This window comes from Anas acuta, chromosome 2 (genome assembly GCF_963932015.1).
Source record: "Anas acuta chromosome 2, bAnaAcu1.1, whole genome shotgun sequence".
Lineage (NCBI taxonomy): Eukaryota > Metazoa > Chordata > Aves > Anseriformes > Anatidae > Anas > Anas acuta.
In genome coordinates this window covers 125,612,902-125,640,580 of record NC_088980.1, presented here as the reverse complement: position 1 = coordinate 125,640,580, position 27,679 = coordinate 125,612,902, and the positions used below count along the sequence as shown (strand labels likewise).

The 27,679-nt window shown below is 40.0% G+C and overlaps 1 protein-coding gene across 1 annotated transcript in view; it reads left to right on the top strand.

The window, feature by feature from the left end:
• The first annotated feature begins 6,676 nt into the window (after positions 1–6,676).
• UBE2W (ubiquitin conjugating enzyme E2 W) overlaps positions 6,677–27,679 on the top strand; it is a 33,449-nt gene continuing 12,446 nt past the window's right edge. The window contains exons 1-2 of the mRNA XM_068672106.1: positions 6,677–6,826; positions 23,942–24,033. Coding sequence (XP_068528207.1) covers positions 6,812–6,826; positions 23,942–24,033 — 107 coding nt within the window. The 5' untranslated portion in view covers positions 6,677–6,811. The remainder of the gene's footprint in view (positions 6,827–23,941; positions 24,034–27,679) is intronic.

Here is a 27,679-nt window from a genome sequence, read left to right as displayed (position 1 = left end):
TACTGTACAATGGTAAAGCTACTGGTTTTCAAGATAGTTTCATGCAATTAATGAGTCTGGGGGAATACAGGCAGTTTGAGGGGGGAAATTTATATATATATAAAGTATATATTATATATACTCCTTATATATTGGTCTCCAAATTCTTTTGAAGTTAAAACCAAAGACTGTGAATTCTTTCAATATTAATTAATTAAAAGTGTTTTTTGTTTTTTTTTAGATGAGAATTCATAGCTTAGCCTTTTCTTCCCATGTAAAAAAAAACACTATGGATATCCTATTTGCACCTAATAATAGCAAGCTGTTATCTTCAAAATCCCGACTACACAAAACCATAAGTAATGCATAATTAATGTCTTAGGCTGCTACAAATTGTTGTTATTCTGCTCAGTAAAACAACAGAAGACTTGTTAGGCAGGTTAATTCTCTTTTGCATAAATTGTTTGGTATCACTGAGCCTGAAAAACATCTAGGATCTATTTGCATTTGGCATTTCATCCATCTTTTTATACAGGAAAAAGCTTCCTGCATTACCATACTAGATTGGACATACAATGCTTTCCAGAAGTGAGACTCCATTTGAGTAAGAATTATTTCTAGCAAATTATTTGAAACATGTAAATCATATCCCAATATCACACCATCATTGAAGCTGCTTCCAGATTTGTCATAGAGCACTTAAATTATGAGAAATATTTAACTTGTAATAAATAACTGACTTAACAAGAGAATTGCCTGAAAATATTTGCTGAAATAGTCAAGTAACTGCTCATCCTTTTTTTTTTCTTAACATCATACTGCATATGAAGTCTTTCCCAAGGGATGTTAAAAAAAAAAACAAAGCCTAACCAAGAGGCTGAATCAGTGACATCCTGGTGCACAAGCCTGCAAACTGAAATTCTGTAAGCTCTGTACATAGCAGGCAGGGTCTGGTGATGGCAGCGCCCAGTACTATGTGCACATTTGGAGGATTTGCTTTTTATCGTGCAGGAGCTGTGATAGCTTATTGTATGGCTCTGTAAGCCACCCAAGAAGTCTTTTCTCCAGCAAATATATCTTGCTTCTGGACTAGCATAACTAAACAGCTACACAGATCTGAGAATTTCTTGTCAGCACCTTCTACATTGGTTGTGGAGTTTGAGTCACTTCCGTGCATCTCCGATAACCAAATCAGTAGGTATTCACATACCCCTTGGGCTTACCTGAGAAGCTTTCTGTACAGAGTCTTTATAAAGATTAAACAAACAACCTAAATGACAATGCTATTTGAATCTTAAATGTACTTATTATCACGGAGCAGAGTCTGAACCCTTGTATTTGATAGATGCAGTAATCAACCTGCTTACACGGGCTCTGGATAATGATGCTTTTTTATGTGGCAGAACTTTTCATAATTACCTAACAACAAGCTTTTAAATCTATTTATCTATTGTGTGATTACAGGTCCTACACCATCCTCGTTATTTACATTTTTATAGCTTTTATCTTTATAAGCATTTGTCTTTACAGAATTTCTAAGAGTTATAGGAGTACTGGTGCCAAAAGCACGGCTTGACAGTTACTTCAAAATGGTGATTGCAGCATATTACTAAAAGAGGCAGTTCCTCTTCTTTCCATGGCCATGTGTTCTCCTTCCCTGGCAGTAATTATAACTGTGCGTCTACAGAATAGGCCAGATTATTTTTTCTGATCTGATGGAAAAACATTTTGGTAAGTGACCATTATGCATGATGAAGTCCTGCTCTCCTGGAAGTGACTGAACATCTGCATGACAATGGGAAGTAATGAATGAATTCCTTATTTTGCTTGGCTTGTGCACGCAGCTTTTCCTTTATGTATTAAAGTGTCTTTATCTGAATTCACAAGTTTTCTTCTACCTTTTCGAAGGAGTAAGACTTTCTTACTTCCACCTTTCTGATTCTCTTCCCCACCCCTCTGGGGGAAGAGTGAGTGAGCGGTTGTCTGGTGCCCAGCTGCCTGCCAGGATTAAACCACAAAATGGTTTCAGTCTTCCTGTGGCTAAACTGAAAGCCACAGATCACTTCCAAAATTGATAAATCCTGTGTAAGAGAAGAAATGGAAGCACATGACATCTGAGAATGGGATCACTCACACTGTGTTTTCTCTCATATCGGGAATAACGTGAACCTTTCCCCTTGCTTCCATTCATTCCTTTAACAGACCTGGGACAGAAGCAATAAATGTGCCTCTTACTATTCAGAACTGAATAAGATAAAATTGGAAGAAGCCATTGATGAAAACTCTACATTACCAGCAAGGAATAAAACAGCAACACAATTTCAAACACATATGAAAATGTAGCATATTTTTCATTTTTAGTGATGCATGTGTTGTGGTGTAACCCGGCTGGCAGCTAAACACCACACAGCCATTCGCTCACGCTCCCCCCCTCCCTCTCTGGGATGGGGGAGAGAAACAGGAAAGTGAAGCCCGTGAGTTGAGATAAAGACAGTTTATTAAGACAGGAAAATAATAATAATAATAATAATAGTAATAATAATAATAATAATAATAATAATAATAATAATAATAATAATATGTATGAAACAAGTGATGTACAATGCAATTGTTCACTACACGCTGACCGATGCCCAGCCTAACCCTGAGCACCTGCCCCCCCACCCCAGCTAGCCACCCCTATATATCGTTTAGCATGATGTCAGAGGATATGGAAAACCTATTTGGTCAATTTGGGTCAGCTGTCCTGGGCCTGTCCCCTCCCAGCTCTTGCTGCACCCCCAGCCTGCCCGCTGGCAGGACAGAGCGAGAAGCTGAAAAGTCCTTGGCTTGGTGTAAGCACTGCTCTGCAACAATTAAAACATCAGCATGTTACCAGCACTCTTCTCATCCTAAGCCAAAACATAGCACCCTACCAGCTACTAGAAGGAAAACTAACTCTGTCCTAACTGAAACCAGGACAGCATGTAATTTATTTGTCTTCTCGATACAATTTTGTCTTGGTTTGATTCCATACCTTTTACTAGCATGATGCAGACCACTTTCTGCAGGTGCATCACATGTGTTTATCAGAAGATCTCTGTTCCACAGACTTTTTAAGCTCAGTGCCCTTACTGGCAGTGGAAGAAGTTGGCACAAGTCCTCTGTGCGGTATGTAGCCCTCCATGCTCCTGAGACGTAGTCTCCTGGCACTGCAGATTATGGTTGCTATGTCACTGGAGTAACAAAGGGAGGTTAATGTCAATGCGCAGTTAACTTCTGTGTAAGATAGAGATAAGATGGAAAGCTACAAAAAAGTACAGTGTACAAAGACAAAAGAAATCAAGCACGTGTTATAGTGGCAGAAATTGTAAAGAAACAGGCTGTGATAGTATGGTGTATAGAAGAATGATATAGGAAAAGGGAGACCAGAGGGAAAAAAAAAGTTTAGTAATAATAATGGAGGGAATGGAATATAAAGCTATAAGAACCATAATCAAGAAACATATTTGACCTTTGTGAAACTGGTTAGATACATCAGAAGATTATCTAATAAATGCAGACTGAATGTTGATTACATTTTTTTCTGTAAATGTAGGTAATGCAAACCATGAAATGGGTTTTTAGATCACATTCATGAATGTTTTCAGGTACATTTTCAGTAGGAGGTACAGTTGCAATTTCATGATTTTCACTATATATATATATATTAGATATGAGTCATAATCATGTATTTGATCAGATCAATGCAAGATACCTCCTGAAATAATGTAGATACCAAATTAAAATCCTCTTACCTCTAAAGTTTTGAGTATTTGGGATCAAACGTGGAAGCTCCTGGCAAAACTTAAGTTTACTTGTGCAGGATGAGACTGCGCTGGCCAAATACTAAAGATTTATTTAATTAAAAACAAACAAAAAAACAAAACCCAACCAACTCCCCCCACCCCCCCAAAAAAAAAAAAAAAAAAAAAGGCCACCAAAATTTTTTCATTTCTGCTTTGGCTGTCTCTACACCTGCAAGAGATTAGGAAGGGTTAACTGCACGAGTGTTTTCTCCCATATTTTGTATAGGTAAAGGTCAATGCTGAAATGAACAGCAAATTACAATATAACCAACTCATTGCGAAATCTTCCCACTCTGGGATTTGGGGCTTTTTGTTGTTTAGATTACTGAGCAATTTAGAACAAAGAATACTATGAGCCATCATAAAGTCAGGAACAGAACAGTATTTAAGGAAGAAAATACTGATATTCATTAAAAAAAAAAAAAAAAAAAAAACTCTTCCTGAGAGTCTGCTAATAGTATTTGTTTCCTTATTGTGCTTGAGGGATTGAATCCCTGTGGCATTATGCACTGTACAAACAGTTACTAAAAAGCACTGCCTGTAATCCAGGTGATGGAGACATGGGGGAGGAGAAAAAAATAATAAAACACAGGAATAAAAATGTTGCACAAATATATTATGCAATTGCATGACACCTAAAAAAAAAAATAAATGTGTAGTAGAAAAAATACCTTTGGTATAAGAGTAAACTATTCAAAATGAATTTAGGAATGGCGGATGGGTTCTGGTCAGAATGTCTGTTCAATTTCTTACACATTCAGTTAAGACAGGGTGGGAAGTAGTCCATTTGTGCTTTATCATTTATGCAAAGTTCATACTCTGTTCCTTGCTTTTCATGTCTGCTATCCTCAGGAATGGAATTTGCAACTGGAGGAAGTTATCTCAGTAAACAATATTTTAGTCCAAAATGTGGTAGGTGCCTTTATTTTTAAGATCAAAAAGTTACTGTAATAAAAAAAAAAAAAAAAAAAAAAAAGACGCCTGGAACTTAAGGCTAGTTAAAAGGTTAAGAATGTTTGCTAAAGCAGCTTCTTGGCCAGAGATGATTTTTCTTTATTACAGAGTGGAAGTTGTATTTTTATTGGTTACAGTTAGCATAAGGCTACAAAGCTGTTCTTTTCCTGCAAAACTAGCTTGCTGGCGTTCAGACACTTAGGCCTTTTTGTATCTTCTGACCTTGAACAGGGTTTTCTAGAACATGGTTAAGAAACTGAATACAATGGACTCAAATCAGTTTTATCTCCCTGTGGTGACAACAACACGAATAGTCAATATGTCCATGTTTATAGCTGAACACATGTCCACTGCTTAAACTTGATGTTCTTGCTATCTTTGTGGCATATGGCACAAATGTATTTGGGGATAAACATATGTTTGAATCATGCAAAAAAAAACAACATCTAGTAAAACAGTAATAGTGCCACTTAATACTGTAACTGCCTAAGTAAGTTCTGAAGAACCACAGGAAAAAGAAACCTCCACATCTACCGAATGCAATAAATCCTCTGCAACCTAATATGAGTTGAGAGATCAGATGTTAATATTGACCTTCAGGGTAAATGCAATGGCAAGACTCTTGACACTTCAATGTCACTTCAATGAAGGCAGTAGAGCAAAGCCAGCTTGCACGGCTTCAGGAGCCGTGACTGGGAATTGAGGTTGGATTTAGAGGGCAAAAAGTATAGGATTCAGCTTACATTGCAGGTTTTTCCACCCTTTTAGTAGGCTATTCTCATTTCCTACTCAAAAATCAACACATACTCAGTTCTGTCATCAGCAAAGTCCTCCAAAGCCCATGGGTTCGTTCCTTCCTGCAGCTAGCTCACAGAGGAATGATGCTCCTGCTGCCTTCTGCTGCTCCTTTTATGCAAACCACAGGAGTTTGGACACTCATTTTAATGACAGCAACATTGTCCATGCTGGACACGAGTTGGAATCTGATGCCGCATTACACTGGATTTTTGGTTTCCTCCAGTTAGCCATCTTTAAATCTGAGGATACAAAAATACATCCCGGAAGGTAAAGCTTGTTCGAGGAAGCAGTATCCTGTATCACACCAAGTAATATGGTTAAAGAAAGTAGGCAAGCTTTCAGATAGGTACACAACCCTTCTTTAGGCCTAGAATTAAGGTGGCAGATTTCAGAGGCACATACAAGCTGAGAACAACTGTTTAATCATCAAATTGGATCTGCATCACGCCACCTCCACAAGAAAATTCAGGTGTTACCACGGAGCAGAGGTATCCAAGGGGACCCTTTGGCATCATGATGAAGTGTGGATGTTCAGGGGCAAGGAGAGACAGGTACTATAAGATTAGTTATTGGAACATGTAGTGAGGTCAGTGAGGAGATGGAGCTATAATGAGCTATAAAGTCAGGATCATGGAAACATTAGGGTTGGAGAAGACCTCCAAGATCATCTGGTCGAGCCATCACTGCCTACTAAACCCTTGGTTTGATGTATACTCTAACATTATAGGTTTGATAGATTTGTCTTCAAAACCACTATTTTGTAGGTTTACGTTGAAGATCAGGTAGGTATGGGACACTATAGGTGGAACATATAGCTTGTGTATTAAAGCGTTTTGGCAAGGTGCTTAATTCACTGACTGTAGCTCCCAGTGGGGCTCTTTTATTCACCTCCAGAGCTACCACCCAATCACCTGGTGCAAATCACAAGGCATATTCCACCCCAGGAAACGAAATCGCCACATCCCACTACACCCCCACCTAACACACGACCCCCAGAGGGCACAGCTCAGGAGGCTCCACCGTGTACCCCCCGACCCCAAACCCGCCCGCCCGGCCGCCCGCCTCACCGCCCTCCCTGCGCCCGCCCGCACCGCCCCCTGCGCGGCGCCTGCGCGGCGGCGGCACCGCGTGACGGCCGAGGGCGGGGACGGAGCCGGGCGCTGCGAGGGCCGGCGGCGCGGCGCGGTGCGGGGGGAGGAGGAGGAGGAGGAGAGGAGGAGAGGAGGAGGAGAAGAAGAGGAGGCGGCTCCATCATGGCGTCCATGCAGGTGAGCGGCCGGCCGCCAGCCGCGCCCCGGCCTGCGGGGCGGCGAAGGGGAGCGAGAGGGAACCCGGCGCGGCCCTGAGGGGGCGCCCGGAGGGCTGAGGGGAGGGTGAGAGGGGAGCAGGCGGAGGGGAGGGGGAGGGAGCGGGGTCGGGGCCCTGTGTGCGGGGGGCGCTGAGGGGGCTGAGGCGCCGAGCCCTGCTCCTGGGGGTGCCCCCCCGGGAAGCTGCGGGGCGGCAGCGCCCGGCTCTGCGTGCTTGCAGCCGGCTGCCGCAGGGCCGGCGGGGTGCAGGCAGGGTGCAGGCAGGGTGCTGCTGCCCACAGGTACTGCCAGGCTTCGGCCCCGCTCCGGAGCAGGCGGGGATGGCAGCCGCAGGATCTGCTGGGGGCGGTGTGGATGGGGGGCTCCTGCCCGGGAGTACCGCGGCGTGCCCGGGACAAAAGAGCGCTGGGCTTTGCGGCTGTGGGCCCGGCCTTGCCTATTTCACCTGCTCCGCCTCACCTCCTCGTTATTTATCTTTTCGTTTTGTCTTTAAACGCGGTCGGACCTTTACTTCTCGTTTTCCTTTTCAAATCTCTTTTTTCTTTGCGTTCCCATCCACTATAACTCTTTATTTTTATTTTTTTTGTCACCGGTAATGGGACGACCCAGAAGGAGCGTACGAACAATCAGATTAATTCTGATAGCCTGGATTTAGTGCTCACAAGAGTTAAAGTGTCAAAACGCCGGGCCTTGTGGGGCAGAAATTCTGCTGGCAGAGATTAGAAGCATAAAAGAAAAAATAATTGTAGATCTTTCTGAGTTACTGAAATGCGACGGGATCGAGAACTTGAACAGAGTTGAACGTGCTGTACAGAACGTTCTTGATTTAGCAGCAGTTTAGGCAGAGAGGCTGATGTGTCTTCGATTCAGCCCCTCAGTCTGGCGAACGCGTTCCTGTGATCCTTTTTTTAACATTCAGATTTCCCCGAGTGCAAAATAGAGACAGGCATTCATTAAGTAGAAACTTTTTATAAAGCTACATAAAAAAAACACAAGGAAGTGACGGTTGTGAAACTTGAAGGAGGCAGTCTATCTGTGGGGCTTTATAAACCAAGGCTGTGCTCTGTCTTTGGCCTATTAAATGACCTTCTGCAGCTTGCCTCACCCTCATTCCTGTTGATCCCTTTGTAAAAGGGAAATCATGATTACAAAATCATTGCTTAGGAGACAGGAATTACAAATGTTGTCTAAAAGATCAGTTATGTGCGGAGGTAATACTCTCTTCCTGAAAATGTGACTCTCGTGTTGTAACTGCTTCCATTTTAGAAATACTTGCTGTAAGATCATTCTTCTTTCTCATATATATATATATTTTTTAATTCTGTTCTGTTTTCTTTTGATGAGGAATTTTATGGAGTTGTTTTTTTTTGTTGTTGTTGTTTATGTCCTACCAATTGCATGATGTCCTGAAAATAATGTCTTTTTCCTGAGTTTTAGACATTCATTTATGCTATGCTCAAAAACTAGAGAAATGGAAAAGGAATTGCCTAGGAACCTTTGCTGTAAATAAGCAGGAAACCTAAACTGACTTCAGTAAAATTAGTAAGTTTCCCATTATTGGGCACCTTCACAGGTGAACAAGATTTCAAAGCTCTGAACTTTTCTATTGAAGAACATTTAAATCTTCAGCATGAAGAACGTTTTACAAAGGAAGCTGTTGTATATAATTTTGATTTTTCCATTCATGTTCATTCATTGCTGCTAACATTTAATATGTAAGTAGCCTCACTCAAAAAAAAAAAAGTAACTTTTCTGATTATTTACAGTTTGCTTTTTTAATACTCAATGTCTGACATGTTTGTGCAACTCATTGCAGTCTGTAAAATACCAATAGCTTATTGCCGTACCATTATGGTACGGCAATCAACAGTATTGTTGATATTTCTGATAAAAATGCTACATCAAAAAATGACTAAAATTTATTTGAGCTATAATGCCTCAAATGCCATATTATGGCTCAAATGCCGTAATTTCTACAACATTGTGATGCCCTCAGTTGCTTAGACATTGTTTTTACATATCCACCAAAATTTCTGTGATTAACTTAAAGGGAAATTATTTGATTGGCACGTTCTAAGTCATCCTACAAGGAAAGTGTTAAAACTCTATGAAATCACTGCTTTTTGGCAGTATTAATGAAGATCAACGTGAACAGCTACTGTGGTTCAGTTGATGTGTTGTAACTCAGAACTTGGGAGTATGAGCCTTTGTATTTATATTTTAGGTTTATTATGATTTTTGCCTGCACGGACACTTGTTATGGTAGCTTTCCGTAACACTCTTTCTAGATAATAGAAGCCCATGTTGATGAGATCCCATGTCGAGATTTTTCTCAGAAGTGCAAGCTTGTGTAACTTCTTTGTGAAGGAGAGAAAAAATATTCTAAGAAGTTATGAGTACAGTAGAACAAGCAAATAGAATGGACTTTGTATGAAAATTTGGTGTAGCATCATTAGTTTTAAAGCTAGAGTTAACATAAAAATGTGGCAAATACTGCAGGAACACTAGGTAATAAACAGTTGTTCTCAGAACAGCTGGGAACGCAGAACTTCCATTGAGAATGGAAGAATGGGTAAAGAACAGAACCAAGGTAGTTTAGCTGAAAATGCATTGTTTCTGTACAGTGTTACAGACTCGGTTAACGCTTTTCCCTAACCCCACAGGTATCAACTGCTTGCATCTAAACTTAAAAGTTTCACTTTATATTGCTGACACTTGAATTACTGCTATTTTACCTTTCCTCTCTTAATACTGAGTTTCTTGAAATTCTGACTTAAGACCAGATATATTTAAGGAGATTTCACAAACCTGTCTATGGGGACAGTTTTAGGTGTTTATCACCAAAATAACCTTTCGTCTTTTCATTAAGGTAGGCACACGGGGCTTGTACATGCAGATATTGAAATCTGATTAAATTCAGGGGTAATGTAATTAATGACACAAACAGCTTTAGTAAAGATTGTAGTGTAGAATGTCAGCCTTGTGTTTGTGCATGCTTTTATGTTATCACGACTTTTTTTGCCCTTGAAAACTGCCCACTGTTGCGCCACTATCAAAGCACATGTTCACATCAAAGTAAAAAGTGCTACTTTAAAAGTCTTGTTTCAGCAACAGATTTTTTTTTTCTAAATACCTGCAACAAAAGGCATTTAACAAAATAACTGTGCCAAATGACAACGTGGAATTTGTGTTAGTTGAGATCATCAGTGGCTTGATCACAAAACACAAGCTGGTAGTAACACAGAAGCTGCCCACAAGTTTCATCCCAGTGTTTTTTTTATCAGTGGATGGGGAAACCATATGCAAGCCACGGAAATCTCAAGGAAAAAATGGCATTATAAGAAAACAAAACGTTCTGAATATGCCCATTTTCATCTAAACTTCCTTGTTTCTATTCTTCACCTGCTCTTCTTGTCGGTAGAAGTTCTCTTTCCAGCTGCTCTCAGGACAGTTGTTTATTGCTCAATAGTTCTTCAGTATTGACAGCAGTTTTATTTAGTAGTTGGGAAATAGTTCTCTCTTTGACATAGTTTGGCCATGAAGAAGTTTTAAAATCTATATAATAATAAAAAAGACAACTTTATGGAGTAAAGCTTTCAGTTGACTGGAACTTCAAGCTTTCAGCTGACTGGTGCACGCGTGTTTGGTGCTGTTGAAGGTCACAGTGCAAGATACTATTTGTGTTATGTCAAATTAAGTATTTAAAAAGAAAATGAGTGGCTACACAATCAATTCTGGGATACAAACACAAAGATTACTGGTAGTTACTAACTGCGTGAAACATTTAGTGGTGCCTTTGGTGAAATACCATTGAAAGGTTAAAAAAACAAAACAAAAATATATATTTTTTTGAAAACTGAAAGATGGATGTATTGTAACTGAAACCAGAATGAAGGGAGAGGAAATGCCATTTCTCCTGTCCACTAAATGGTTGTTAGTCCTCTGTGTAACCTTCAGTTATCAGTCTGTACCGGTACGCAGTGTATTAGTTTTGGCTATAAGCCATGCTACAGTAAGGTGAGATAAATACAGAATTTATGTTTGTTTTACCAAGATGAGTTTAATCTTGTTTTTTAATTAACTTTTGAAGTGAGTTGAAAAATCCAGTGAAGTTTAAAATTTGCAGCTATTAGTTCAGCAAAGATAAATAAAATAAAAGTCATGGCTTTAGGCCCTAAGGAGTCCCACTTTTTGCATCTGCCTGTATAAAATATTTTGGGAAGTGCCCTACTGTGCAGAAGCTGCAGAATTTGGGGGCTAAAACAAAAGAATTTACTTCATAGAAAGAAAGCAGTGGTAGACTTTAGTTTACTAAAAACGAACCTTAGGTACCAGCAGACTTTTCTTCCAAATAGGTCAACTGTATAGCTAAAATATGGAAGACCACGAAGGCTTTCGACCTGGTATTTTGAAAGTTGCTATCTGATCCACACAGGTATGATTTAAATCAGGGAAACAGGAGCAGGCAGATACTGGAAACAACTCTTATCCAAGTCGGCTTGGATATTTCTTGCTCAGCTTCCTAATGCCCTGTTCCTGCTTTTAGGCCTAGCTATTCAAGCCCTGAGAAGGGGAAAAGAGAAAACAATAGATTTGCAAAAGCCAGGGAATGCTGTCTTGTTAAGCTGTACCCTTGGAAAGCTCAGGGAGCTTGTAAATAATAAGCTAAAGCAGCTTAGCTCAAATAATGTGCACAAGGTAGTGGATCAAGCACTTTCTTCAATTGTTTGGTCAAATTCTATCAAGCTGAGACTTTAAGACTAAAGGATCTTCGCTTCTATAATATAAAGGCATAGGCTATATGGGTGAATGCTGCAGGAGATAATGGGATTAAATTACCACTATTACGATGACAGAGGTGAGGCCCAGCTTCTGTGGAACTCAGCTGTTGTGGTCAGGTTCAACAAACCCAAATGGTAGAATGACCACGTCTGACGTAGCCTTGTTTAACAACCTAGGTTGAAGCTTGCAAGCTTCTGGAGGCTGAAGTTCTTGCTGGTGTGGTAGTGGTGAGGATAAAAGTCTTTCTCTCTGGACTTGGAAGCAAAAATTTCATGCATCTTGCATGGTTTTGAAGTTGGACTGACAGCTGGGAACTTGGGTTGTTTTCTTTTTTCCTTTGGAAGGGAGGAAAAGGCAATGTTACAATTTAAATCCGCTGAAATTTTGTTAATTAATAGCAAATTACAAATGCATTTTAAGTCTTTTAAAACAAGTAGAGCCACTACGCAACCTGTCATGGTAGAATGAGAAGTCTCAAAAGGTCTTCTGGAATCTGTGCAAGTCCTTGCAGGTTGTCCTGTCTGTCTGTCCCCTCCCTGACCTTTAGCATTTAAATTAAGAGCGGGGTTTGGTCTTGGGGGTGAAAAGGAGGAGGTGGAACCCAGCATTTACCTCCTTGGCACCAGTATTAAAAAGTTGAATGAGAAAGGACAGAAGGTAACACTGGCAGAGCAGGAATTACTGATTATTTTTTTTTTTTGTGGTGGTAATTAATGATGTTGTTGAGAATGCTATTCATCCTTTAATGCACAGTTTTAAAAATAAGTCTTTAGGGTGATAAGACCAAACTTGTCATCTTTATATTCAGTTTAATTAAAAATACTGCTTGATCAGCCTCAAGAAGAAAAGATCCTGTATATATATCAATACATTTTGTTTAGTTTACTGGAGTATAGCAAATACTGTTTCTAAAATCTGCTGGAATAAAACCCTTCATTGAATTTTGTGCCACATATTTACATTGGTATATTCTTTCTTGATTAGAAATCGGTGGCCATTAAGAAGAAGGGACAAAGAAACTGAATGGATTGAGGTTTCCTAAATTTTCTCCCTGCTATACCTAGGGATATGGATTAGATGAGTATTTAAATCTTGTTACAGTTAGCTGTTTCTGACTTTTTTTACTCCCTTTTCTTCCCAAAAGATATTTTGTCAGCATACAGTATTTTATCTCGGTTATCAGCCTCTGGAACGTTCTTCGGGAGGATGAGAAATTCCCTGGTAGACATATGGTTGCCCTCATTATGCCAGTCCTTGCTGTTATCTTGAAGTCATTGCTTTAGCTGAAGCAGTTTAAATGATGTCAGACGCTTGTCCTTAAAAGACTGAATTATTTGTGTTTGACTTGTTAGTACTGTCTGCGGCTTGTGCTGGGCATTGTTATGTCTGAAGAATCCTTTGAAAAAGCAGATTACTAGCTGTCGGGTTCCTTTTATTCTTCATTAGTGGATTTCACTTAATTTGCTTTGAAATGACAGGTTTAGTGTCAAAAATGGGATTATCTGGGAAAAGCTTTTCAGGCTGTGGTGTGTGGAGTGGTTTTGTGTGTGCGGTTATTGGTGTCTCTTTAATTATGTTGTAGTTCTGTTTTCAGGTTGCTCTCGACTCTTGGTGACCTGAAGTCAATTCCCTTTAGAAGAGTGCTGTGTGGCCTTGACCTTCCAGTCAAATACTAAGAAATCCCCAACCTGCAGTATTTCTCGCTTTATTTTAGAGCACCTTGGGGTGGAGCGTGTGAAGCTCTCCTGGTCAGTGAACTGAGAAATCAAGAACCTCCACCCAGCCCTAGTGAGACCTTAAAACGTTCAGAACAACAAACCATTAGTGGTGGGAACTTCTTTACAAGTAGCTCGTTAAAAAGCTTCCTGCACTGCCTTTAGGCTCCCTGAAAAAGAAAGAGACACACAAAATGCCTGACGCTGGGGACTTGAACTGCGGATTGGTCTGGGAAAATAACATTGTAGAACTGGGTTGCCAGATGTTAACATGTTTTATTAGAAATAAGGAGGAGGATACTAATCTGCTTCTGCACTCTGAGTACAGATTGAAAACCTGATACTCAGCCAAAAATAGATAAAACTGAAAAACAATTCTTCCAACTCAAATCCTGGCATTATTTTTTATGGGCATATTATTCTGCAAAGCAGTTTTGCTGTGTCCTGCTGAAGCTCTAATTGGGCACATCCAGCCAATTCGTCTCTCTTCCCTCCTCCTCTGGGCCTTGATTAAAACTTACTATAAGTAAATTTCCACTGATTAGGAAAAATTCTCCCAGGATTGTGATAGTTGAGGATCTGGATGGCTTGTGTGCCTGGGAGTCTGGGCTGAATGATTTCACCTGGTTAATGCAATATACTCTGCGGGGGCTTTTTGAATGACCTGCTTGTTAGGAAACAGAGCTTTTTAGGAACTGTCTCTTTCATCTTTTCTGTTGTTTGCTTGACTTTAGTAGATATATATATATGCGTGTGTGTGTATGTATATATATGTGTGTGTGTGTATATATATATATATATATATATGTCAGCATTTTTAATCTTTACCTGTTTCTCTGCTGTTTGAGAGCTTTTTGGTATTTAAATTTGTGTCTATTTAGGAATAGAATACTTAAATAGAAACGTGGAATCAGTTGCAGCAGTGCTTGTGCTGCTAATAATGTATTTTCTATAGAAGTGTTTTTTTCTTTCCTCTTTTTTTTTTTTTTTTGTCTGACAACCGGGGCTATTTACCCAGTGTTTAGAATTTCATACGCCTTGAGATTTGAGATGGTTTTCAGTAAGAAGTGTGCAAAGGGAAGAACGAAAATGCTGAAAATAGAGCTGTCCCTGGTCTCGTTCTCTCAGGCTGGGAGGCTGTCCTAGCAGGCCTGTGACAGCTATGCCTGGGAAGCAAGGTGACGGTGTTGTCTCAGCACTGGTGTTGCAGCCTAGTGACAGCTCCTGCTCTGGTACGAGGTTACCACTTGCCTCCATTCATGAAGGAGATATCTCTGTGGATATCTCCTGGGTATAAAAACTTCTCCAAATCAGAAAGGATGTTTCTGTGAAGTGCTTAGTAACTCGAATGGGGGAGGAGGTGACAGCTTGTAGCTCATAAGTGAAATGTAAATTCTTTGCCAAGGCTCCATCCTGGGCCTGTCAGCGCTTTTGTGCCAGCGGTTTGCTAGGTGCATGTAAGTCTCTGGATGTGCAAGAGAATCATTAGCAGTTATTGAAGAAATACTGCTGGGTCTCCCTGGGATGCAGCGCATTGACTAGCATGCAGCAAGAGTGGAGCCCCTGTGGGATTAATTTTTAACTCCTGTTTATGAGTTAGCTTTTCTTCCTTGCAGATCTCCGAACTAGATAAAGAGCTGAATTCACAGTGTCTAGGAAGGCACGGCCTTGGAAGGCTGCTCCTTTCATATATCATCACAATAAAGAGAAGGAATGGAGATAGTGTTTGGAAATGGGTTTCTAACAAAATTGATGAGCAGGTATTTTGGATACCCATCCTTTCCTAGTGCATGATATTTTGTAATCGCTGTTCTGTCCCTTGCTTTCTTTGTTCTTCTCTGTTTACACATTTTCCACTCTGGTTTCTGCTCTCTTGCTAGAGAAGAATTGCTTTCCCATCACTGTTTTCTGCCAAGCTCTTATCACTGCCCATAATATGTCTGGTCTTGTACTGAATCTCCTTTTGGTTTAGTCAGCTCAGCATTTTTCTGTTTTCTAAATTTTCAAATCTATTTGAAAGATTGCTTATAGGTAAAGTATTTTACTAAGATAACTCATTTAGCTCTCAGATTACCCATTTCAGACACTGCACATCTCATGCAACATTTCTTGAAACACCAAAAAGTAGAATATTCAAGAACTGCGAAGATAAGATGCCTGAATATGTGCACTGAGCTGTTTTTCAATTTTATTTTCTGTATATCATTTACCTTTATGAAGTATATTCAGCTCTGAGGATACAATAAGCCAGGACTATGGGCACACAGTCAAATTTGATTGCATTATGGCATCAATATTTTACCGCTAATTGACAAGGCCAATGTAACACTGTGTGTGCTTTGTGTGCTTTGCCCACTCCAGTTATGAAGTACAGTGCCTTAACCAAAGCAGTATTTGTTGGCTGTCTTAATAGCTCTCAACAGCATATACATATATTCATAGCTGGCAGTGACCCATATAACTGAGGGTACCTTACTTTTTCACTGTAAGCATACGTATTTTTCTGCATATAGCTTTATTATGCTTTAACTCTTTCTAGTCTCCAGTTTTCCAAGGGAAGGGCAAAGCTGTTGCTGGAGTTTAGAGCTGGAAGTAGACGCCTGATACTGTGATGCCCCTTTTTAAGGACATTGAGAAGGGTTCTTTCCGCTTACCTACAAGAGATAGGCAAGTTTTTGTGATGGGAGGAGGTGGGGGATGGAGTGCCCTGTTTCTTTGTGGGAAATTAGGGTTAAAGGCTGTCTGCCTTGGGTGTGAGCCTCATTTGTGGTAGAATCAGAAACAAGATCCCTGGCTTAGGGAATATGACAGTGGTATTGTCACGTATGCTTTGGGAATACAGGTTACTCCCTTGTGAGACCAGTGAAGTAATTTTGATTCTGTTAATAAGTGTTTGTAACATACCGTGTGGCTTAAGGGTGCACAGTAACCAGCTGTCTGATTCTAGGAGATGGATTCAGAAACATTCACATCACCAGCCTCCAAATCTTCTCCTGTCCTAAACTGCTACCCTGTCCCCGTTTTTACAGTACATCTTTTTATATGCCCTGCCTCTTCTTCTTTATGTGACTCTCCAGGAATCAATACAAGCGTGAAATTTAGCTGTGGCATTTGAGATGTTACCACGCCAGATCCAGATTGGCAAAGAGAAAGAGAGATGTGTACCCCACTGGAGAAAGAAGAATGTATATTTTTGCCTAGCAGAGGTGCTAGAAGCTATTGGCTTTGGAGATGTTTAAACCTAAACTGTAACAGACAGTGGCTTCCATCTTTCTGGATTAAAATGGTAGTTTGTTGTGAGCTCTGTGAGGAGTTGGCAGGAATTCTGCTGCACTGACACCTGGTTAATTTTGTTCTTTGCTCCACGTTCTTTGAGAAGTCATACGAGCTTCACGCCTCAGAAAATCTGTGGAGGATATCTGAGCGGGCTGCACGAATCCTATTTGACAGAACTAGGTGTAGGGTACAAGCCATTGCTATGTCAGACAACTCAGCCACTGCAGTAAGCTTTCCTTGGAATTGATGTTTGGATCATTGTTAAGCTGTGTTCTTTGGTTTCATCCCTGAGTCACCCTTTCCTGTAGAGGTAGGTGAATTAAGTAATCGTGGTTTCAAAGGCTTCCACCTTTATGAAAACACTTGTGTAAACTGCTGGTTGTGTTGTTACTCTTTGTCTTGCAGCTGGTTAATTGAAGGACTGGGATGTTACCTATTCTTGGGTCTCTGATCTTCGTGCTCTCTTCATCCCTCTCCCTCTAGGCAGTGAATGTAGTACCAATTTCATACATTTTAGTTTATTTGGAAGTTGTGTTAAAACAATGTTTAGCACAAAATCCTCTATCTCAAAAATAAGGAAGAGCTCAAATTGAGATTGCCTGTGTAACTTGATGTTTGCGGTCTGATTTCTTTCTCAGTTGCCTTAAATCAGAAGTGGACAAGCAGGAAAGGAATGCCTATACGAAATCTGCAGTGGAGTAGCAGAAGCATTGGAATGATGGTTTTATGATATCAGGAAGAATGATACAGCAAGCACTGATCCCAAGAGCATATAAATTATAGAGAAATCATCCGAGAGAGTGATGGAGGCTGTTGTGGGAGTGAGTGGCTGTACTGTCTTGTAGCTTGACTGGAAGGAGCTGGCTGAGAGGCTGAAAGCAACTTGAATGTGTGATGAAAGGGTTATCATTCTTGATTCGCAGTAATTAAAAAGCAAAAGTAATAACAGTATTTACTTCAGATGTGTATTTCTCAACAGAGGTGGAGATTTGTAAATGAAGATGGACTACTGATAAGCGTTGTAGCGCTACAGGTTTCTAGAAAATACTATTTTACAGTGGGAAGTTGTCTTAATATGGAAAAATAGAGGAAGTGTAATAAGTGTGGCTACGTGAGGAGCTATTTAGTGAGTTGAAGATCGAAAAGACTTTGTACAAAACAAAGTGAAAATAAGTTGTCACTTTTAATGCTCCATATAAAAGGAAGGGGGAAGCATGCAAGTGTGAAATTTACCTGTGGTTCCTTGTTTTAAATTAATAAATAGATCTGAAAATGCATTAAGAAAGTTTTTTTGGAAATCACCTAAAAGAAAGATGAAGAAAGGGATGAGTCTGTTAATGGAAAAGGAAAGCAAAGAACAGATGACACAGATACTTAATAACAACGAGGCAGTAAATCATGGCAAACAAATAGGACAGATTTAATAGCTTTCTGGTATTGGATATTGTGTCTGCCACTAGTATTCAGCTGTTTAGTTTTTAGTGTATGTTTTTTGTTGTTGTTTTTAAGTGTTTAAGCAACTGATTCTGATTTGCTTTTTTGGCAATTATTTTGAGTGAGTTTCCAGATGGCAAATACTATTTTTATTCTTCTGCTTTCCTATAAAAAAGTGGCTTCTGGAAATCACTGAAATGAATGGTGTCTGATACCTACGGGCTACAAATAGACAATTAACTTGTACATAGATAGGAAATCCATTTTAGCTATTTTTTTAGAGCAAATTGTATTGAACTACCATTGTTTCCTCTTCTGCTGTGTCGTAACTACTATGAAAACAGAGCAGTAGGTGTTTTCTGATGATGCAAATTATATGTATTTTTTGCTTGTGTTACTTTGGCCTTTGAATGAGCCGGCAAGAAAAATGTGGTATAAATTAATGTGTTTTTTTTTTTTTTTTTTGATTAAAATCAGCAAAATGGCTTTCAGGAGAGAAAGCTACAGCATGTTTAAGTGGGGAAGGAGAGGGGAGAAGCAGGAGTAGCAGACTAACCAGTGCAGCAGCAAGCAGATGCAGAGCTGGGTTAACTGCAGCAGGCAGCCCGCCCCACGCGGCTGCTTGCTCGCTCCATTCTGTGATGTGAAAGGTAAAATGAGAACTTGCGCATTAAGATCAAGACAATAGGTAAAGCAAAAGCTGCATGTGCATGCAGAACAAGTGAGGAATTCATTTGTTACTTCCCTTTGGCAGGTGGGTGTTTAGTGTTTAGCTGTTTCTAGCAGAGCAGGGCTTCATTTTACTTGGGAAGACAAAAGTCACAACTCCAAACATTCCCCCCCCTTTCTCCTAGCTGTTAATTGCTAACCCTGATGGCATTTGACGGTGTGGAATATCCCTTTGGTCACTGTGGTCAGCTGTCCTGGCTGTGTCCCCTCCCTGCTGCTCATGCAGTGCTGGCCTCCACTACACAGCAGTGCGAGAAGCAGAAGAGGCCTCGGCTATGTGCAAGCACCGCTCTGCGACAACTAAAACGTCAGTGTGTAATCAGCACTGTTTTTCATCACAAACTCAAAACATAGCACCACAGGAGCTATTTTGAAGAAAATTAACTCTGTCCCAGCCCAAACCAGTACAGAATGCAGACAAAGTGTGTAAAAAGCCTTGTGCTGCTACAAAGAAAAAGTAAATCTGTGGGATGTGCATGGAAGGGTAATGATGAAACATTTTGCAACTTGAGCCTTAAGTGGCTGGTTTTGAGTATTGTGTTGCTGTATATGCATATGTATGTCTATATATTTGTGTGGTGTGTAAATATATATATATTTATAGTTAAGGAGTCAGCTGCGAAAATGAAATGCACAGATAATGAGACTTGGAGGTGGGAGGAAGTTGAAAGAGTTACATGGGTTTAGTTTAGGGAAGATTGGGTAAGGAGAGAAGTAAGTTGAAAATAAGTCAAATAATTCTGTCTCCACGAAGAATAAAAAGTGGTTTGGCATAATTCACTCACCTGGATCTATAACTGTGGAGAAAACTATTCCAGTTGGAAAAGCAGTGGAATAGGCAGAGATAGGGTGATGTGGGAAATGTTAAAGGCTTTTAACTTCAAGGATATTTTACATATCTTTGATCCATCCTTATGTTAGAAAGATGGAGGTGACTTCCCCGAGGTATCAGCAAGCCCTAAGTTGTTAAGATTCTACAGATGGCCAAGATTGTTGGAAAAGTGTTCATCCAGTGTCCTTTGTCCCTCTAGTTGTGCCACCCCTCATGAGGGAAAAAAAATAGGAATTTCATGCCTGAAAAGCAATTTCCTATATTCATGTCTTTAAAACACAAGGAAATGTCTCCCTCTGAAACCTTCCCTTTCCAAATGTTTAATTTCAGAAGTTTAGTTTCAATGAGCCCTTTGTGTGTAGTGTGTGTGTGTGTTTGGTATAGCAGTCTTCTAAACATAAGAAAATAATAACAAAATAAAGTAACTAAACGAATATCAAGCTATCTTGATGCTACCAGTGCAGGTTTCTAGTTTTCTGTATGATGTTACAGTAGTCTTTAGGTGTTCTTGGTGTTACTCTGAGGAAATCAACACTCTTTGAAATGTATTTGATAAGCTAGTACAAACACTTCTAACCACTGAAGAGGAATCAATTTCAAGTTGTTTCATTTAAACTTCGGAAATTTTCTGAATTGCTTTGGTAACAAGGAGCTGAATTTCCCAACTGAACTGTATGAATGTGGGCCTCAAGGGCCTCATTTAAGTGTGTATGGGTTTTTTTTGTTTTGTTTCTTTCAACTAGATCTAACTGCTGATACTAATGAGATACTACATGAAGCAACTTTAAGTTGTGGTAAGTGAGAAGGGATAGAAAAAAAGTCCTCCATGGTAGCTTCGGGAGAGTATCCTCAAAACCTCCTGATTGTACATGTATTTAGCTGCATCCTAGCTGCAGCGATGTGCAAGAATGTAGGCAGCAGCGCGAGGAAAGTGTTTATTCTCCTCCCTGGCACTGGAGGCCACATCTGAAGCGCCGTCTGTCGGGGGCCCTGCTACAGGAAGGGCCTGGTGTGCTGTAGTGAGTACCTCATGTGGCTTCTGAGGTGGTGAGGCTGACCTACATGACTCACAAGAGGCTGCTCAGCCTTCACAAGAGAAGAGAAGGAAGATCTTGCTGATGTCTGCAGCGACCTGATGGGTGTAGCAAAAACAGAGCGTGACTCCTCCGAGATGCACAGGAGGAAGACAAGGGGCAGCAGGCAGATCGAAGCGTGAGGCGTTCTAGTAGGATACAAAGAAAACCCTCCATACCATGAGGGTTGTCCAGCACTGGAATGAGTTGACCAAACAGGCCAATTAAAAGACAAATTTCTGCATACTAGTTAGCCCCCCTCTTAAACAATTTGTCGGTAGTTGTATGAATTCTGGTTAGTAAGCCACGATTCCCTTTTGGTCCAGTTTCTAGAGATACTGGACAGTGTCTTCTGAAAGAGGTCTGCAGGCAGCTGGTTGTCTGCAGAGTTAACTGGGCTGGTGCCTGGTAGAACAAACCATGTTTTGAGAACTTGTGGTGAGAGCCTGATCAGATACCTTAGCTGATAAGTATACATGGGTATGATTGACTCACGTGGCATAGTTGATGGAATATTAAGAGGTCATAAAACTAGATTTTATATCTTATTTTTCCAGTTTGGAAAAAAATCCTGTCATGATGGGAGAAATCTAGGAATTTATAATAAATAGTGTTTTTGTCCTATAATTTCAAAGGTTGTTATCCAAGGTAGTAGGTAGAGCTGAAGTTGCATAACGTTCTCTGATAGAGAACCTCTGAAAAATGGAAAGTCTCTGTGCCATATCTGACAGCAGTCATTGGTCTTCTGTCCTGAATTCCTGCTGCTGTGATCCTCTTCACTTCTATACTTTTATTTTTCCTCCTGACCTTATCCTCAAGTGAATCATTGCTGGGATACACGAAATACATACGGGCAAAGTATAACGGAGAGCACAGCTGATAACTGACAGCAGTTAGTGTGGGTGTGGTAAGGTTGCAGGGAATAGTGCTTTCTGCTGATACCTGCTTGTGTTTGGGAGGTTCTTCTGAATGAGGAACGAGTCCAGAAGAGTGGTGGATTTCTTGGCATCCTCCCTAATCCCCTCCCTGCCTTTCCAGAGGAGCTATTCCTAGGAACTTCTGCTGGTCAGAATGCACCAGAGGTGCTCCCTGTGTGATAGGTAGTGACAGGCAGGTTTTGGTTTTGGATTCCCTTGTTTCAAAGCAGTGAGTTTCTTTGCTAAAGCTTGTTTCCATTTTCTGTGTGCAAGTAATATTGCAGGTTTGCTTTCCTGGGCAAACGCATTTTACTGAGTTTGTGGCTGAATATCCAAATAACTTGTCAGTTTTCTATTAAACGTGCTCTTTTCATCTTTGTAGGGTAGCAACCCGAATATGCTTTTTTATTAATGTTCTTAATGAGAGCTGTGAATTCAGATCAGGCTGAACTTCTGTTGATACTTGTTTGGAATGGTTAACTTGGAGAAGATTGAATTTCTAAAGACAAGGAAGAAGCAATTTTGTTTATTGGTTAGGTAAATAATAGGTTAGGTGAATAATGAGTATCTCTCATTATTTCTCTAGGGTACACTTTTGGATCTTACAATTTTGTATTGCAGTTGATGGACAATGTGTTGTCCGTATATATTATTTGATTTTAATGGACAGGTCCCCTTGAAGGTAACAGCAGATGTTGAAGATGAGAACAGGGCATTTCAGTGGTGCTCTGCTGACTATGTACACATTTATTTCCTCTTCTCTGCTCTCTGCTCCCTTGGGTTACTGTTCTTTTAGAAAGAACCAGAAATATAACACGTGAGAGCTGAAAAGCTGCAAAGCTATTGGAGAGAATATTTGTGCACTGATGAGGTGAATGAAAGAATGACTGGCACTGGATTACACTGAAAAGCAGGTTGATGAAGAAAAGAGTCATAAATTGAAACTTCAAATGATATTTTAAGTGATGGCAATTCAGCAATTTTTGTAGGATGTAGATCAAACAAAACTTCCTCTCTTCAAATTATTGTTTGATCAGATACCGGTACTGTAGTGTGGGTGTTCTTAATTTTAAGATAGATTTTAGGTTCCTTTGTAAAGACACTGTTGCAGTTGGGCTATATGTATCAGTAAATAGATCTACTCATTCTTTTGCTGTTCTTGTGTACGTTTATTCTTTCCTGTTTTACCTAACATTTCCAAAGGTCTTAAGTGAAAGATTTTGAATTTCTTTTATCACTTAAGGTTCTAGTCTCTGAACTTTAGTATCTTTTCCTTATGACAATCTGTATGATCAGGCATATTGGTTGAGGTTTATGTGGCAATCATCTTGGAAAGTATCAGAAAAAGAACTGACTTGAAACCATTCAGGATTTGTAAAAACTATTTGGGAGCTTTGTGGTTTAGTTCATGTTAGTGGTGTTAAATATGGTTTGTGTATAATCTTCCCCAATCGTGTATAATTTTCCCCAAATGTTATGCAAAAAGCAAAAATTGAACACTGGGAATCTGATTTGGTTCTTGTTGGTGAACTGTATAGATGCTATGGAGGCCTTAGCGTCTTTTATGGAGAAAATATGCTTTGAAAGCACTGCCAATGGTAACACTTCATACAGGCTGTGTATCCCTCATGACATAAATTGTAAGCAATGGTTCTGTTAGTTGTTGCAGAAATGGTTGCAGTTACTGATTTATCCCTGTCAAAAGAATTACCTGAGCTACTAGTATAATGCTTCTCTAAATATTGCATATCTGGGGATTTGAAGGTAGAGTTATTTTATAGTTAGAAAGTAGTTTGTGCTCTACAAAACCACATAATCCTGTTTAGTTTTGCTTTATGTCCTTTGGGATGACTTGGAACAAGGAAAATACTTGCACAGATGCCAAATATAAGCATCTTAAATAACGGAGAGAAGGAAGAGTTGTTCTGTTAAGGTCTTGGAGAACTAATTGTAAATCCGATGCAATTTGGGGAATTTGAAATGTTTACTGCTAACTATAGAGCTGTGGTAGACATCTGTGTAGCATGACAAAAAATCCTTGATACTGTTTCATAATGCAACAGTGCTTCACCTAGTAGCGTTGTAAATTTTACAAAAAAATATAATGAAAAAACACTAAACTTAAAGCTTGTGAATGTTCAGTTTAATTTCTTGGGGAGGATTCTTTCCTTCTTCTCCTGCTTCAATTTCACTTTGGATTTAATTTTTAAATAACTCATTTTACCTTTTAGTAATTGATTAAAAGCTTACTTTGGTGCATGTGCTAATTTTTGAGCTTCATTTAATATTTGAACTTATTTTATACAATTTCTTTCTAGAAAAGATTACAAAAAGAGCTATTGGCGTTGCAAAATGATCCACCTCCAGGAATGACTCTAAACGAAAAGAGTGTACAAAATTCAATTACACAGTAAGTATTGTTCAATTTTTGCTGCTAAGTTGAAAAGTATGTCGTGGAAAGCCTCCTCATGCCACTTTCACAATTTGTTCCAAGTAACGTTGTGAACTTTTGTTTTTAATCCAGAGAATGAAACTTTTTTAATGGGCATATTGCGGTAATGTGCTGGACACTCTCAGAACATGAATAATGAATTCATTAAGTTTGTATTAGGCATTTTTCTATTTAACAAAATGATAATCGGTAAAAGCTTCTGCATATTTTAATTTAACAACCTCTCGTAGCTACTAACCTGTGAAACTCCTTTAAATTTAATGAAATAATGGAGTAGCTGGTTTAGACTTTCTACATTATTGTTGTGGTTTAGCCCTGGCAGACAGCTAAGTATCACAAAGCTGCTCTCATTGTCCCCGTGTGGGATGGTGGAGAGAATTGGAAAGGTAAAAGTGAGAGAACTCATGGACAGAGATAAAGACAGTTTAATAGCAAGAGCTACACTAAAGCAAAGCCAAACCAGGAATCCGTTTGCTGCTTCCCATTGGCAGGCAGCTGTTCAGCCACTCTCCAGGAGAGCAGGGCTCATTGTATGTAATAGTTGCTTGGGAAGACAAACACCGTTGCTCTGAATGTTCCTTCTTCTTTACCACAGCTTTTATTGCTGAGCACAGTGCCATGTGGTATGGGACATCCCTTTGGTCAGGTTGGGTCAGCTGTTCTGGCTGTGTCCCCTCCCAGCTCCTTGCACACTCCCAACCTGCTTGGTGTCAGGGCAGCACAAGAAGCTGAAAGTCCTTGTCTGTGGTCTGCAACAGCTAAAACATTGCTGTTTTACTGCCATTATTTTCGTCAGAAGTCCCAAACCAGGTATAGTGTAAGACTCTGTGAAGAAAATTAACCCTGTCCCAGCCCAAACCATTATAAGGAGTGTATTTCATAGTTACTAATTTCCATCATCTTACTCTAAGCGGAGAAAACATCTTAAAGAACAAAGTTGTCCAAATTCATTTTTGAGACTCTTCATCTTTCTGTAATTTATGTGTGCAAAACAAAAATATGGTTAAATATTCTGTGCATTTTATTGAAATTGACAGGTGTTGTTCCCTATATTAAACAAGTTTTTTTTTCAATTGACTGAAATTCAAAAACTGTGACTTTTTTTTAGGCAATTTTCTGTCTTTTTTTCTTAAATTAATTCAGAGAAATGTTAGAAAAATCTTTGCAGATATAAAAATCAATGAGTCTGAATTTCAGAGTCGTTGTTCTCGACATGTAGCCTGGTGGTGGGTCAAGGTGTAGCCTTGATCGATGGATCAATTTAAATACATAAGTTGAGCTGACGTGATGTTTCTTAACATTTGCATTTCTGGTGCTGGCATTCTGACCATGCTACTTGAGGTTTCATAAGCCTTCAGTGCTTTTGGTATACTGAGTTAAATACTGCTGTTGCTTTCAAGTGGTACTGTTCTTTGTGATACTTGATGCTGAAGACTATGACTGAAACGAGTTGAAATAGCACTTTCCAGAATTTGGTACTAATAGCATACCATTGTACATTCGGTGAATTGAAAATTGTTTCTTGCTTTACTTGGAGTCCTTTTTTTCAGGAGAAAAAAAAAAGTATTTTGCTTCTCAAAGAAAATCCAATCTAATTTTTCAAGAGCTTTTTCACTTGCTTAAATAAAAGTAGCAATTAAGGGAAAGTTTACAGAAGGTGAAGAGATGTAAAAGGAGAAAACTTTATTCCATTCATGGATTTCCATTTTTCTTGGGATGTTTTTGTCACGAGTGCTACTGCATTGTTTTTTCTGCTACGTGCAATTTTCATACATGCAAATAAAAACTTCCAGTTCATGGCATTTTTTTCAAATTGTCACTAACTAGCTTCCCAATGCTAGAAACATCATATTTCACCCTTCAAGGGTTTTTGATGCAAAGTAGCGTGTTCTCAGATTTTTAATCAAATTGAAGTTTGTGTTGGTGCAGTATGGATTTGTGTACCAATACTCTGGGGTTTAAAAGGAGCTGAATAAATTAATTGGAGCATATGATGTAACTGGGTCATTTGAAACTTTAAGCAATCTTTTCTTTTTAAATACCCAATAATTAGAAGTTTGAGATGGCTTAAAAAGGAGAAAAAAAAAAAAAAAAACACAGGGAAGATGGGTTCTAGTGATTCCTTGACCTTAAGAGGAACAGTGTCCAGGCAGAATTTTCAGAATTTTCTTCATAAATGAAACTAGTTCAAAAACTTGAAAGTGGAGATTCTGGATCACAAAGACCAATAAAGCTGAATGGTATTGGTGGAGTGTGTGTATAAATGTAAAAGCAGAAGGCATAGCAAGCTATGTAATCTCAAGTGCAGCTAGAATAAATCAGAACAGAATATCCTGAGCTGGAAGGTACCCACAGGGACCATCAAGTCCAACTCCTGGCACTGCACAGGACCACCCAAAAACTAGACCACGTGTCTGAGAGCGTTGTCCAAATGCTTCTTGAACTCCAGAAGGCTCGGTGCTGTGACCACGGCACTGGGAGCCTGTCCCAGTGCCCAACCACCCTCTGGGTGCAGACCCTTTCCCTAACCCCCAGCCTGACCCTCCCCTGTCCCAGCTCCATGCCGTTCCCTCGGGTCCTGTCGCTGTCCCCAGAGAGCAGAGCTCAGCGCCTGCCCCTCTGCTCCCCTCGTGAGGGAGCTGCAGGCTGCCAGGAGGCCTCCCCTCAGCCTGCTCTGCTATGTGCCTTCTCCTCCAGACCCTTCATCATTCTTGTAGTCCTTTTTTCAACACTCTAATAGTTTTGTGTCCTTTCTATACCGCAGCACCCAGAACTGCACACAGTACTTGAGGTGAGGTCACACAGCGTAGAGCAGAGCGGGACAATCCCTTCCATCAACCATCTAGCAGTGCCATGCTTGATGCAGCCCAGGGTCCTGTTGGCCCTTTTGGCTGCCTGGTCATGCTGCTAGCTCATGTTCTATTTGCCATTAACCAGCACCCCCATGTCCCTTTCCATGGGGTTGCTCTCCAGCCTCTCATTCCCCAGTCTGAATGTATAGCTAGAGTTGCACCATTTAGGTACCGAATCCAAAGCTTTCTGTATATTTCATAACATTGGTGATGGCTCAGCCCTCTAATCTATCAAGATCTTTCTGCAAGGCCTTTCTACCACTGACAGAGTCCATAGCACTTCCTAATTTAGTATCATCCACAAACATGCTCAGTGCTCTTAGAGTCCTGCATCCACGTCATCTATAAAAACACTGAACAAGAGACCTGGACCACAAATAGAGGCACTGCAGAACCCTAATAGTGGTGACAGGCTAACAGCCCATTGTAACCCCACTTACTGTATGCCTTTGAACCTGACCCACCAACTCATTGTTCACCCGTCATACCATGTACTTGTCTAGCTGTATGCTGGATGATTTTTCCAGAGGGATACTGTGAGATAAAGTATTGAAAGCTGTACTGGAATCCAAAAAGATAAGTATACTGGCTTCCCTTTGTTAACCAGATGAGTAACCTCATAAATGGCAGTTAAGTTACTAAGCAGGACTTTCCATCATGGAAAAAATGATTGTGTTATTTCAAGTGTTTTTTCAATAAATTCTAGATTTGAAAACAAATCTAGGAGGGCACTCCTGATCAGCGTCCTTAGT